The 15,438-nt window shown below is 45.1% G+C and overlaps 1 protein-coding gene across 1 annotated transcript in view; it reads left to right on the top strand.

Moving 5' to 3' along the window:
• PTGFRN (prostaglandin F2 receptor inhibitor) overlaps positions 1–15,438 on the top strand; it is a 78,390-nt gene that overhangs the window by 26,317 nt on the left and 36,635 nt on the right. The window contains exons 2-3 of the mRNA XM_003892470.5: positions 8,514–8,882; positions 11,455–11,868. Of these exons, the coding sequence (XP_003892519.1) occupies positions 8,514–8,882; positions 11,455–11,868 (783 nt within the window). The remainder of the gene's footprint in view (positions 1–8,513; positions 8,883–11,454; positions 11,869–15,438) is intronic.

Consider the following 15,438-nt stretch of genomic DNA (forward strand, 5'->3'; position numbering starts at 1 on the left):
AGAATCTTTCTGTGATCTTGGACCCTTGAGCCTGGCTGCCTTGATTGTTCACCACTGCATTCAGTTAGCTTTTATCTGTCTTTTATGGTTTCTGTAGTGGGAGTGAGGGTAGGGGCGGGGGGTGCGGAGTGATCTGATATTAGCTACTCTATCATAGCAAAAAGCAAAAATCTAAAAGTAGAAATCTCAAGTATTGGTCTTTTGAAATTTAAACTCTGCTTACCCCCCCCAAATATTTGAGTCAACTTCCAATGAAATACACATACATAGACGGAAACACTGCACAAAGCTGATAATCAAAGTGCCCTTATTTTGTCTTGGGTATCAAAGGTACTCTGAGGCTGTGGTAACTGCCCTGAGAGGTAAGAGAAACCTGTGTAGTTCTTGTTTTTTGGGAAATAATGTACAATGGTCCATCAACAGGTATTTTTTTTTCTGGTATTAAATTTTAATGGAATTTTATTATGTGGATTTTTGTGTCATTGAACCACCCAGTAGTGTCCTCAATAGGACTTTTAAGACTGACAAATGTTTTTCCTATGAAGGTTTCTTATATTGACTCCTGAAAACAAACGAAGCCATAATTCAAGATTGTTACTTAGTAACGATGTTTTTATGGGGATCTAAACTAATACAGTTCAGGTAAAGAAGTGTTTGGGACTTTCAGTTTGAACACTGGTAGAACTTGGAAAAACAGAGAAAAATTTTCTTTTCCTCTTTTTCCCTCAGTTATCAACTGTTACAAAAGGTTTTGACAAAAATTGGCAACATGTGGCTATGTAGATATTCTTTTTGATTTGAAAAGAGCCATATGCTGTATTTTTTCCAAGTTATATTTATTTTTAAATACCATTAGCTGTTATTTAACAATATTACAAGAAATCTGTGCTAAATACCAGATTACTTGGTGGCAATTTGAAATTCTGTTACCAAAATTTAAAATCTTGATTTGCATGGATGAGGGAGGCATCCTAGTTCTGCATGCAAGACATTGCTCAGGTTTATATCTTTTCAGATTAGAATTTGATCTTTCAAGCATCTGTTCATATCTGCTTTACTTTTCCCAGTGGCGCTATCATATAGCCGATGTTGAAGGTACTTTTGCAGGTTGAGTTGGAACGTGAAGGAAGGAATACCTAAGTGATCCTAGGGGAGTTGGGGAAGGCTTCACAGAGGAGGTGGTGCTGCAGCTGCCTCTTGCGAGAGGGTGAAGAGATTGATGAGAGGGTATTCCAGGTGATGGAGGCATGAAAGCAGAGGCCATGAAGCACTAGAGAGCATGGCATTTCCAGAAAGTGAAGAGATGTTTGTTTTGTGGGATAGAAGCATCAGAGAGTGGGAGAACAGTCGGAGATGCAGCTAAAGTAGTAGCCATGAGCCAGATCATGAATGGTCTTGTATGTCTTTTATTCATTCATTCATTCAACAAATATTTATTGAACAACTACTATTTTACCAGGTCCTGTTCTAGGCACTGCCATTCAGCAATGGACAGAACAAAAATCACTACTCATATAGAACTTACATTCTACTGGGGGAAAAAAAAATAGTAAAAACATAAATGTTCATAAAGTATTTTAGTAATAATGGATAAGGAGAAAATTTGGCAGGAGCAAGAATGGGGATGTGCCACTTTAGGGTGGTCAGGAAAGGCCACATTAAGAGGGGACATTAGAATACAGATCTGAAGCTGGTGAAGGAACCAGTGGGATGAATGTCTGAGAGTGTCCTGGACTGAGGAAATGTGCAAGGGCCCTGAGGTTGCAGTGGGTGAAACCTTGGGAGCAGAGCATGGCTGGAGTATAGTGGAGGAAGAGGAATAGACAGGAGATCCAAGAAACAAAAAAGGCCAGGTCCTGTAAGGATTGCCTCTGTAAGGATTTCAGCTTTCATCTGAATGAGATGGGAAGGGATTGGAGACCTCTGACCAGAGTAAGATATAACCCAACTTAAATTTTTCAAAGATCACTTAGCTGTGTTGAGAGTAGAGAACAAGAATGGAAGCCAGGAGACCAGTAAGGGACATTGCAGTAATGCAGATGAGAGGGGTGCTGGCCTGGGCCGGGGTGACAGCGATGGGGGAGGCTGATGGGTTGATTTTGTCCTATAGGTGATAAGGAGCCATTAGAGACTTTTGATCAGTGAAGTGACATTGGATTTGTATGTGGAAAATATGATTTTGGCAGCCCTGTGGAAGGATTAGAGAGTCCAGACAAGGAGATGAATCAGTTTCTAAAGCTCTCATCACTAAGGATAAAGATAGAGACCTTACAAGGATGCAGTCTCATGCTTGTGGATAGGTTGTCCACCCTGGCCAGCTTCTTGACAACAGATAGGAATGGAAAAGATGAGCACATTAGGAAATTCCTCTGTAAGCCTAGCCGAGGAAGCAAGGTGAATGATTATGATCAGGTTTATCTTAGAGGTGGCCTGCCCAGCACATAACCGCAGCCCCTTGCCACAGGCCAGGGATCGTGAGTGTTGTAAGTGCATTTCCTCATTTAATCCTTACCACAGCCCTCAGGGAGTGTGGTGACCATGATCTCCATTTCACACATGAGGAAACTGAGGCACAAGAGGGTTAAGCACAAGACTGTTTTGCCTCTAAAGAGTCTCCACCATGATGCTTTCTTCTAGAAGATCTCTTTGGGAGATTCAGAATTGTCTGGTTGTCTCAAGAATTAAATGTAAAAAAGTGATCACCTCATTTCTTTGTGAACTGTGGTAATGATGGCTTCAGAGAATTAGTCACTGCTGGGTAGTGATATATTATTTCAATGTTCTTTGAGTTGCCAGCGACAGAAATTACCTTTACTTTAAGAAACGTAAGTAGGCTGGGCTTGGTGGCTGTAATGCTATAATCCCAGCACTCTGGGAGGCCAAGGTGTATTAGTCCGTTTTCACGTTGCTGATAAAGACATACCCAAGACTGGGCAATTTACAAAAGAAAGAGGTTTAATGGACTTATAGTTCTATGTGGCTGGGGAAGCCTCACAATCATGGTGCAAGGCAAGGAGGAGCAAGTGACATCTTACGTGGATAGTGGCAGACAAAGAGAGGAGCACTTGTGCAGGGAAACTCCCCTTTTTATAACCGTCAGATCTCATGAGAGTACTCATTATCATGAGAACAGCACGGGAAAGACCTGCCCCCATGATTCAGTTACCTCCTGCTGGGTCCCTCCCACAACGTGGGAATTCAAGATGAGATTTGGGTGGGGACGTAGCCAAACCATATCATTCTGCCCCTGGCCCCTTCCAAATCTCATGTCCTCACATTTCAAAACCAATCGTGCCTTCCCAACAGTCCCCCAAAGTCTTAACTCATTTCAACATTAACTCACAATTCCACAGTTCAAAGTCTCATTTGAGACAAGGCAAGTCCCTTCTGCCTATGGGCCTGTAAAATCAAATGCAGGTTAGTTACTTCCTAGATACAATGTGGGTACAGGCATTCGGTGAATACAGCTATTCCAAATGGGAGAATTTGGCTAAAACAAAGGGGCTACAGGCCTCATGCAACTCTAAAATCCAGTAGGGTAGTCAAATCTTAAAGCTCCAGAATGAACTCCGTTGACTCCATGTCTCACATCCAGGTCACGCTAATGCAAGAGGTGGGTTCCGATGGTCTTGGGCAGCTCTGCCCCTGAGGTTTTGCAGGGTACTGCCTCCCTCCCGGCTGCTTTCACAGGCTGGCATTGAGTGTCACTGGCTTCTGCAGGTGAATGGTACAAGCTGTTGGTGGATCTACCGTTCTGGGGTCTGGAGGATGGTGGCCCTCTTCTCACAGCTCCACTAGGCCATGCCCCAGTAGGGACTCTTGTGTGGGGGTACTGGCCCCACATTTCCTTTTCCGCACTGCCCTAGCAGAGGTTCTCCATGAGAGCCCTGCCCCTGCAGCAAACTTACGCCTTTCATCCAGGTGTTTCCATACATCTGAAATTGAGGAGTAGTTTCCAAAACCCTAATTCTTGACTTCTGTGCACTCACAGGCTTGACACCACGTGGAAGCTGCCAAGGCTTGGGGCTTGCACACTCTGAAGCCGTGTCCCAAGCTCTGCATTGGCCCCTTTCAGCCATGGCTGGAGCAGCACCAAGTCCCTAGGCTGCACACAGCACAGGGACCCTGGGCCCGGCCCATGAAACCACTTTTTCTACTCTGGTTTGTAATGGGAGGGGCTGCCATGAAGACCTCTGACATGCCCTGGAGACATTTTCCCCATTGTCTGAGGGATTAACATTAGGCTGCTCGTTACTTATTGCAGATTTCTACAGCTGGCTTGAATTTCTTCTCAGAAAATGGATTTTTCTTTTCTATTACATTGTCAGGTAAATTTTCCAAACTTTTATGCTCTGCTTCCCTTATAAAACTGAATGCCTTTAATAGCACCCAAGCCACCTCTTGAATGCTTTGCTGCTTAGAAATTTCTTCCACCAGATACCCTAAATCATCGAGTTCAAAGTCCCACAGGTCTCTAGGGCAGGGGCAAAATGCTGCCATTCTCTTTGCTAAAACATAACGAGAGTCACCTTTGCTCCAGTTCCCAACAAGTTCCTAATCTCCATCTGCGACCACCTCACCTGGGACCTTATTGTCCATATCGTTATCAGGCTTTTGGTCAAAGCCGTTCAACAAGTCTCTAGGAAGTTCCAAACTTTCCCACATTTTCCTGTCTTCTTCTGAGCCCTCCAAACTGTTCAACCTCTGCCTGTTATCCAGTTCCAAAATTGCTTCCACATTTTTGGGTATCTTTTCAGCAACACCCCACTCTACTGGTGCCAATTTACTGTATCAGTCCATTTTCATTGCTTCCGTTAAAGACATACTCAAGACTGGGCAATTTACAAAAGAAAGGTTTAATTGGACTTACAGTCCACATGGCTGGGGAAGCCTCACAATCATGGCAGAAGGCAAGGAGGAGCAAGTCCCACCTTACGTGGATGGCGGCAGGCAAAGAGAAAAGGGCTTATGTAGGGAAACTCCCCTTTTTATAACCATCAGATCTCGTGAGACTTATTCATTATCATGAGAACAGCACGAAAAAGACCTGCCCCCATGATTCAGTTACCTCCCACTGGGTCCCTCCCACAACACATGGGAATTCAAGACGAGATTTGGGTGGGGACATAGCCAAACCATATCACAAGGCCAAGATTTTGAGACCAACCTAGCAAGACCCCATCTCTACAAAAAATTTTTAAAGACTAGCTGGGCATGGTGTTATGGCGCCTTTAGTCCCAGCTGCCCAAGAAGCTGAGGTAGGAAGATCGTTTGAGTCCAGGAGTTGAGTGAGCTACAGTTGTGCCACTACACTCCAGCCTGGGTGACAGAGTGGGACTCTGTTTCAAAACAAACAGAAATTTTAGAAAACAAACATAAGTGGGGATGAATGGAATTGCAATAAACTAAAATGTCCAGGGAAAGGGGTGTGGGGTTGTGTGTATGTGTGGGTGTACATTCTTGCACAAGAGAGTGCGTGTTCGATTGCGTTGGGAATGGTATAGAAGGCATGACTGGATCCAACAGCTCAGATGCTGCCATTCGGCAGTGACTGGGGTGGCTTTCTGACCTCTGTCGTTCAGGTGCTGGGTCCTGGGCCTGGGTCTAGACTTATCCTCATGGTCAGGAGACCCACCTATGTGCAGTTTAGAGTACATCATCTTTATATTACCTTGATTCCACTGGAAGCTAAAGCCTCTAAGAAGCTTCAGCAAAAAAGAGCCAGGAGAATTCTGATTTACCTGGTTTTAGCCCCAGTGCCCATATGTGGGACTGGGGGTACTGTCAGCTTCATCTAAGACAGTTAAAGCTGGGCAGCCACTGCGGGTCTGCCTCATGGTTGCCAGAATTAACAGGTGTGAGGTCAGGGTGTCATCCTGAGCCACTGAATTGCCTTAGAAGTAGCATGGGCTAGGTGGGCTGGCTCATGCCTATCATCTCAGCACCGTGGGAGGCCAAGGTTGGAGGATTGCTTGAACCTGGGAGTTTGAGACCAGCCTGGGCGAAATAGCGAGACCCCATCTCTATGAAAAAGTGGAAAAATAGCTGGGTGTGGTGGTGTGCACCTGTGGTCCCAGCTACTCATGAGGCTGAGGTGGGAGGATCGCATTAGCTCAGAAGGTTGAGGCTGCAGGGAGCTGTGATCATGCCACTGCACTCCAGCCTGGGCAACAACAAAAAAAAAAAAAAAAGGAAGGAAGGAAGAAGGGAAGAGAAAGGAAGGGAGTAAAAGAAGGGGGAAAGAAAGAAAGAAGGGAAGAAAAGGAAGGAAGGAAAGATAGATGGAAGGAAAGAAAGAAGTATCACATTCCAGCACTACTCCTCAACAGTATGTGGGGTTGGTTCAATCATTCTCTGCAGAAAGATATGTGACCCATAGTTCTTCTAAGTTGCCAGCACCCATAACTTTATTTTATTTTTAGGGAGAGTAATGTGATTTAGGGTTCAGCAACTTTTCTTTGAGCTGGAGTTCAGTCTGGACCTGCCCCCCAGATGGGCTGGGAGGGGAAGGCAGTCAGTTAGCCCCTTCTCAGAACGCACACTCTTCCCCATCACCTTTTTTCTTACATGGATACTTCCTGTTTCGCTTCTCAAAGTAAATAATAATAGGTGGAGAAAATGAGATAGCTTTAACACGGTGATCTTTTTTTTTTAACCGTGACTCAAATTAAGGTATAAGGTTGTCATCATCTTCTGGTACACACATACTTTTGTTAACTTAACAAAATGTAATGAAACAATATTTATCTCTTACTAAATGCAATGTACTAATATTTAGTATTTTCTATTTGGTTTAATTTTGTCTTTAAAAACATGCACATGCTGGTCACGACTACTATAAATTCATTTCACAAGCCACTAAAGGGTGGCAACCCAGAATTTGAAAACATGAATTAAACCCGTGAAAAAACAGTGGCAGTAGTAGATTAGTTTGCTAGAGCTGCCGCAACAAAGTACCATGAACCAGGTTGCTTAAACAGACATTTGTTGCCTCACAATGCCAGAAGTCTAAGATCAAGGTGTCGGGAGCGGTTCCTGCAGAGGGCTGACAGGGAGAATCTGTTCCATGCTTCTCCCTTAGCTTCTGGTGGCTTGCTGGCAATTTGTGGCGGTCCTTGGCTTGTAGCCATATCTGCTTAATCTCTGCCTTATCTTCATGTGGCGTTCTCCCTGTGGGCATGTGTGTGTCCAAATTACCCACTTTTTAAGGATACAGTCATATTGGATTAGGGGCTCACCCTATTCCAGTATGACCTCATCACAACTAATTCTATCTGTGACAACCCTGCTGCCAAATATGGTCGCATTCTGGGGTACTGGGGGCTAGAAGTTTCACATAGGAATTTTGGATGGGGACACAGTTCAACCTATAAAAAATGATAAACATACAATATTAATAAAAGGTTCCCGTTTCCTGGAGCCCTTATTACATGGCAGACTCTCACCTAGACATTTTATTTCATTAACTCAGTGAAGCCTTCTTGTCCCAATTCATAGTGGCAGAAGTCAAAGGTAAGAGAGGTCTCAGATTGAAACTTAGGTCTCCTTGATTTCAGACGTACTTTCTCTTTTATATATTGTTGCAAGAACATCAAGAAGGAGCCATACGTGTTTATTTGGTGCAATTGAAATGCTAAACAGGTAGTAAATACACTGCAAAATCATGCTGAAGTTGATTGCAGTGGAGACATCTTAAAGGACTCACAGGTGCCAGTCGTAGGGTCCCTACCAGAGAGGCCTGGGAATTGCACACTCTTAGGGAAGGAAAAGCTAGTGAAGTCTTGTCTGTGTCCACTGGGCTTATCCCCGGCAACCAGCTGCTGCATTCCTAAGAACACCCAGCAACCAGCCTGCCTCTCTCCCTTTGTGCTTCCCCATCCTCATTCTGAATTTAGATCAGAACAAAGAGTAGAGAAGGAAATGAGCCAGAAAATAGAAAATTAATACTTGGTAAAATCATCATATTTTAAAATTAATTTATAGGCAATGTCAGATAACAGGAGTTAAATCATTTTATCAGCAGGCTGCTCTAGGATTTAAAAATTGGCATCCGTCATTGTAAATCAGGTCTCAGGAGCCCCAGGGAATAATGGTCTCTAGGGATGAGGGCTGATATAGGGTGGGCAGAAATGTAAACACTTGACTAGCTGTGCGCTTTTCTTTCACACAAAACCTAAAATAGTTTTACATCACATCGAGTGGTTAGGGTGTGTTAAATAGTAACTGGAGGGAAGAAACTATTGAGGTTTACGGTCAACCTGCTTTTAATGCTTATCTTCCTCCCTCTTAGTCCTGGGAAACTGGTTGTGTGAGAGGTGCTCATTTTGAGGTTGCATTCCTGGCTCATTATTTAAGGGACAGGCTTAACCTTCTGCATAGACACATTTTCCCTGGTGGTTTGGCTATCACATTTCTGCCATGCCTGTGAGCAGGAGCATCCACAGGTTTGCCACATTTGTCCTGGGAAGACTTCCTGTGATTAAAGACCTGCCTTTCATCTCTTATCATTGCAGCTCTTTGTCGAGGCCGTGTGGTGAGAGTCCCCACAGGGACCCTGGTTCGAGTGGTGGGCACTGAGCTGGTCATCCCCTGCAACGTCAGTGACTATGATGGCCCCAGTGAGCAAAACTTTGACTGGAGCTTCTCATCTTTGGGGAGCAGTTTTGTGGAGCTTGCAAGCACCTGGGAGGTGGGGTTCCCAGCCCAGCTGTACCAGGAGCGGCTGCAGAGGGGCGAGATCCTGTTAAGGCGGACTGCCAACGACGCCGTGGAGCTCCACATAAAGAACGTCCAGCCTTCAGACCAAGGCCACTACAAATGTTCAACCCCCAGCACAGATGCCACTGTCCAGGGAAACTATGAGGACACAGTACAGGTTAAAGGTACAGTCCTCACATGGGCTTGTTATGCCAGGGGCCACACCTTTCTCTGCCCCTGGGCTGTGGTTGACTTTGTCAAGAGACTTAATTTCTCTGAGGCTCTGCTCCCTCCTCTGTCCAGGGGAATAATCATGACTTACCTGATTAAAGGCAGGGATGGGCCAGATGACCTTAGAGGGCCCTTTCTCTTCACTCCAGTATGGTTCTGAGCCACCCTATGCCCAGTGAGGTGGAGGCAGCATGATGCGGTGGTGGAGAGCTGGCTCTGGAGTGAGGTTGCCTGTGCTTGTTTAGTCCAGTTGCTGGCTCTACTACTTGTCAGCTGCATGGCTGTGGGCATGTGACATGCCTCAGCTTCCTCCTCTAACCTTAAAGGTTGTGAGGACAGGTGAGTTACCAGGTGTAAAGCCTTAGAGCAGTGCCATGGTAAGCATTCAGTGGTTAGTGACAGGAAGGGGATGGTCATGTTAATGATGCTCAGGTTTGTGGGAATAACAGGCACTTCAAAGTTCATGTCTTTCTCTGTGACTTTCATGATTTAAAAGTACGTGTTTGTACCAGAAGTTGTATGTGTTATATGTAGAGAAAGAAGATGTGGTCTCTACTAGCTTATTGACCTAGCTTTGCAAATAATTACACCTTATGTACCTGGAATGTTTTGGGATTTGTTTTGGGGGTTTTGTTTGTTTGTTTCATTTTCCAAGTCCTTTTAGATGTACTCACACATTCAATTCTCTGAACCCAATCAAAATAGGGCAGAATATTTCCCTAATTTATACATGAGAAAATGGAAGAGCATAGGTTAATTACTTGCCTAAAATCACACAGCTAATTAGTAAACGAGCAAGAACAAATCATTTTAATTTGGGGCTAAGAAAATAGAAACATTACAATTTGTTGTTATTGTTACTTAATTATGCATTTATTTGTACCCTGCCTTGTTCCCAAAAGGATTTATGTCTGGGTCAGAATGTATGTAATTATCAGAAAGTAGAAAATGCACATGGTGATATAAAAAGCGAGGGTTGATTGAGGCATTCATTCCCTCATGACTTGTACAACCCTACCATAGCTCAGAGACTGTTCCCTCACTAGACTCATCAGGGGATAAAACTGCCATGTCCATTAAAGAAGTAATGAAACACCCAACCTACCTCTTTATTCCTGTAGAAAATCCCGGACATGTTTTTTAGAAAAAGACACTCTGGTATTGGAGCTAAATAATGCCACATGCCACCTTTTCGTTAAGCCAGACGCACACTTGTATCCCCTTGGAGTCTCCTCTTGAGTGGGAGGGAGGGTAAGGGGAGAATTCCCCTACCCCCATCCCACTTCCTCCAGTGTCTTTCAGCCTCTTCTGCTGTCTGTGGAAGGCAGGAGGCACAAGAGGAGGCCTTTCTTGGGTGAGGAAAGCAATGGATGACCATGAGAGAGACTGACTGCTGCCCAGGTGGAGCCTCTGATGGTTGCCATGTGTGGTCCAGGGTCTGCCTGGCCTGCAGCTTCATGGCTCTTGAAACCATTCATCTGTGCTCTGAGAGATGAGCTGGCCTTGAGAACTGAGTCATATTAGCCAGACTCACAGACTGATACATATATACTAGAAGGTCATTATATTTATTTTGCAGTAGAGATGGGTCTTCGGGATGCGTCCTCCTAAAAATGTAGCAGCTTTTAAATGTTATCTAGAATAGCCCCTTCTCAAGGACACTGAATTAGTTTCTGAGTGTGGAATTGGGGGAAAAAAACCAAAGAGATGATGAATAGTGGTGTTGGAGGGTCCTCTTAGCCAGCTCATTGACAAGCCTGATGTTTCCTGCTCCTTGGTAGTGGCCCCCTTTCTGGTTACCAGAGTAGCAGTATCCATCGCTTACTGCTTTTTTCCTGAATACACCAGCGATACTTACTTGATCACCGCCCCCTTTTTCTAGACTGTAGAAGTGCCTGGGCCGGTTCCTATCATGTGGATATGCTGTGTTCACCCTGGACATTCTTGGTCATTCCCCAGGCTGCAAGCCACAGGCAGCTCATGCCATCCTTTCTCCCCGGTGGATCTTGCTACTTTAAGTCTAGAAGGTCACTTTATCTGCAGATTCTGCGGGCTCCCTACCCTAGCCCTAGTCCTAACCAAAGAAATGTTTGACAGTCATACCCAATGTTTTATCATGACTGCTGAGTGCCAGGCATGGTCCTGGGAACTTGCCCTGTTTAACTTAACTCTCATGCCAACTCTATGACAAAGGTCCAGCTGTCATACCCCTTTTAGGAAACTGAGGCACAGAGGGGTAAAGTAACTTTCCTTAAGGGTGGCAGAAGCACATCCCATCCCCAAGGCACGACTCCCACAGGGAGTTTTCACCATCCACTTCTAGCATGGGGTTTTTTGGTACCTTTATTTTTCTTTTTCAAGTCAGAAAGTCAATTGAGATTACAGATAAATCCAAATGGGAAAACGTGCCCATCCGGGCCCTGGAATGGGGGAGGAAGGAGGAAATTGTGGTTGCAGCGGTGGACTGGCCCTTGCTGGCTGGGGTCGGTGTGGACGGGCTGCTGACCCAGCTTTGTGTCTCCGCAGTGCTGGCCGACTCCCTGCACGTGGGACCCAGCGCGCGTCCCCCGCCGAGCCTGAGCCTGCGGGAGGGGGAGCCCTTCGAGCTGCGCTGCACCGCCGCCTCCGCCTCGCCGCTGCACACGCACCTGGCGCTGCTGTGGGAGCTGCACCGCGGCCCGGCCCGGCGGAACGTGCTCGCCCTGACCCACGAGGGAAGGTTCCACCCGGGCCTGGGGTATGAGCAGCGCTACCACAGTGGGGACGTGCGCCTCGACACTGTGGGCAGTGATGCCTACCGCCTCTCCGTGTCCCGGGCTCTGTCCGCCGACCAGGGCTCCTACAGGTGTATCGTCAGCGAGTGGATCGCCGAGCAGGGCAACTGGCAGGAAATCCAAGAAAAGGCCGTAGAAGTTGCCACCGTGGTGATCCAGCCGACAGGTGAGCCGGAAACGATGCATTATAGGTGCTGTTATTTTGTGACTAATGATAGTGGTATAAAGAACTGGGCCAGGGAGCCCCATGGCCTTCTGACAACTGTTTCTGCTTCCCATGTGAGGCCTTATTTTTAGGGGAGAAGGGAGTAGGGTGTTGAGAGGCTGGAGGTGTGTATGGGGGTGCATTTGTTTTGTGCTGAGGATGCCTGTTGTTTTGCTTCGCAGCTGTTTTTATCTAAATTCATGTCCATGGAAAACCACAGCCTGCATGTAACACGAAGGCAGATCTTTCATTCAGAGTTTAGGTGCCGCAGTCCCTCAGCCAGATTAGGTGGGGCTTGGTGTTCAGTGGGGCTTTAGGGTGAAGGTGCCACACCCTGCCCCCTAAGCTTTATCGGATTTGGTGTTTCCTGAGTCCTTGGACCTGCCTTTCTCTGCAGCTGTTGGGGTGTGTGCCTGGCTCATCCCAAAACCTTTCATCTAACTTGTATCCTGTAGGCCTGCCCTTCGGTCCCCTCAGATGTGCCTTTCCTGGTAGTGGAAGGAGCTCTCCAGAGCAGGGCCACTTGCTTTCCTGTGTCATACAGACCATAGGAGCATCCAGTCATGGGGTCTATACAAGAAGCCCTTTGTCCTGTCATCTGTGAATCAGCGTTTTTTTTTGTTTCCCAACCATCTACTGCAGTTATAGAAGTAATTAAGAAAATACAAAATGCGTTTTAGAAAACACATAAAAATAAAAGGAAAATATGCTATTGTTGACTCATTGTCCAGCCAGCATCAATGGAGAACCTACTGTGTGCTCAGCTCTGTTCTGGGCCCTTAGGTCAGAGGTATTTGAGGCTTGTTCCCATGGACTGTGGAGCTTCAGGCTTCACAGAGACAGTGTATAGAGACCAAGGCAGGGCAATGTCATTGCTCAGGATGAATGGATATCCTTGGTTTTCTGCGAGTCTGACATCTTCAGATCTCAGAGTACTTTGCTGCTGTTGCTGCTGCCTTCTGTTTTTTAAACTGGGAAGACCTTGGTGGACTCATTTCCTGAGCATGAATGTGAATATGTGGCATCTCTGTTGTTCAGACGGGAAGGAAAGCAGGAAACAATACGCAGGGGGAATATTTTGTCTCTGAAGCTGCATTGTCCTGAGCTCTTTACTCTGCACTTATACCACAGCACAGAACCTGGATTTGGAAAAGTGGGTGGTGTAAAAGCAGGTCTGAAGTTCTTGAGTGACTGTGGCCATCGAGGAAAGGAGCTGCTCATTACCAGTCAATCTGGGCTCCAGTGGCTGCAGAAATCGCTTTCCAGATGGACTTAGGTTACCTTCCTGATCAGAAGTGATTGCTCTGGAATCTGCCCTAAGAAACCTCTGTATATTAAACTTGCATCAAACAACTCTTTTAATGAGGCAGAAGAGTTAAGAGTTTCAGCTTTGTAGAAAGTTACACTTTTATGAAAGAATATGAATTGTAAAGACATTTCTTTGTTTCAAACACACCACAAGACCTGTAATATCTACCTAAGAGACTTGAACACTCTGAACTTATTAGGCAGGTAATATCTGGCTCTCAGATGAAACAGCGTTCATAATCTTTCTGTGCCATGAGACTTTTCGACAGCCTTTTGAAACCTGCAGACCTTTTCTCAGAATTACCATGTTTTAATTCATAAAATACAGTACACAAAATGACAAAGGAAAATAATTATATAGAAAGTTATCAAAATGCTTGTAAAGCAAATTGGTTTTGTAGTAATATTATGTAGCTTTATTAGTGCATTGATAATAAGATAGTGGCAGGCTTAACGACAACTGTACTTTCTGAATAGTAATGAGTATACATGATATTTCAGGATGTCTGCAGCAACTGTAATGTGATGGGAAGGTATCTGTGATTTCTATTTGGGGTAGTCCCAGACACAGGCAATACTATACTGGTTTGTTGCTTACTTTCACAGTGGGAGGAGATGCTATATTTCAGGTGCAGATTAATAAAAACAAAGATGGAGTTTTTTCCCATCCAAGTTCATAGACTCTCTGAATTCTCTTTGTGGACCCCAGGCTAAGAACCGCCACACTAGGCTTATGGTCCTTCTCTTCTTGTGCACACCTGCACTATCCGTAGCTGGCTGCTTATATATTCTTATCACATTGTTATGATAAATGGCACAGAGTGAAGCTGTGCTACCCATGTGGCAGTGAGCCTCCTCTCCAGCCCCTCCTCCCTGTCATGGGAGTGGTCTGGTTACTGCAAACTTTGTGTCTGATTTATGGATTTAGTTATATTCACGGACAGAGAACCTGCCCCACCACAGGCTTTGTCTGAGGTCCCTTCTTTCATTACAAATACTTAGAACTGGTCCTTTATTTTCCTTTAACCTACTCCATCCTGTCTCCCAGCAGTAAACTCCCAAATCCAGAATGTGTGGGACCTCTGGTTAGTGATGTGACAAGATATTGAGCCACTTACACAGAGAAAATTACAAAGTGAACTACACAGCTGAAGAGACATCCCTGCCAATATTTTCTGAACCTGAGACTCTGTTTTCTCCATCCAAAGAGTCCACAGCTGCTTGTTAAGTACTTCTTCACTGACCCGACTCCCTCCTGCGTCGTCTTTTACTTCCAGTAGCTGAAGTCCTGGCAGAGGTGACTGCAGCAGGATTCCAGGGTTTCTGGCCACAAGCTTTGACTGTAGAATGGTTCAAACTGCAGAGCCTGGCTCAGGGCAGCAGTTTCCATACTTAGTCCTCTCAAATGATACCCTCAGGTTACTTTTGGCCCCTTTAAAGAGGTGAGGGAGAGAAAGAATAAGACTAGGTGGAAGGAGAAAATGAACTTTTAAATTCCCTTTTCTAATACTGTGCCCACCTCATTTTCTGTCTTCTGTCTAGATGGATCTTGAACTTGACTTGAAATATTTGTTTGAAATATTGTCAGGCTTTGGACATATTCATATGAAAGTAATTTACGCCAAAGAGCATGGACTTTGGAGTTGGTCTTTTCTGAATTGGGTCCCTGAACTTACTGGGGCCAGTGCAATGCTGTTGATGCCAGCGACTTGCTAGAAGGCCAGGGCCGTGCCTCTGCTTGAATCCCCTGGGAGGTGCTTGGTACTTGTCATCTAAGTAATTGTTCCCGGGCATTTCACAAGTTGATGTTTTTCTACTCAGATTACAGATGCTCTTTTAAAATCTTCTGAATAGAATGAAATGTTTCCACGTGAAAGCTTTGACAGGGGAATGCTGGAACTAGATCTGTCTTGAATCTGTGACACTAAATACTTCATCTAAATATAGTCTGCTTTTAATTATCCACACTAATGAGAAAGGACAGTAGTGCAGATAATCGAAAAATCATCGTATTTTAGTTTTAGGATATGTTTTATGATTGGCTTTTATGTGGGTATAGCTAAGAAATAAATGATACTCTCAGTACATTACATTTTGAAGACTTGACTCAAGGAAAATTGTCTGGTTTCACTTTCCTGGCCCTTCTGTTAGGATTTTTCCCATTTATCCCTTAGACAGTTTCACCCTCACTTCTGCTGCCCTATTCCCTAGCCCCCAGTTAAC

The sequence above is a fragment of the Papio anubis genome, chromosome 1 (genome assembly GCF_008728515.1).
Source record: "Papio anubis isolate 15944 chromosome 1, Panubis1.0, whole genome shotgun sequence".
Classification (NCBI taxonomy): domain Eukaryota; kingdom Metazoa; phylum Chordata; class Mammalia; order Primates; family Cercopithecidae; genus Papio; species Papio anubis.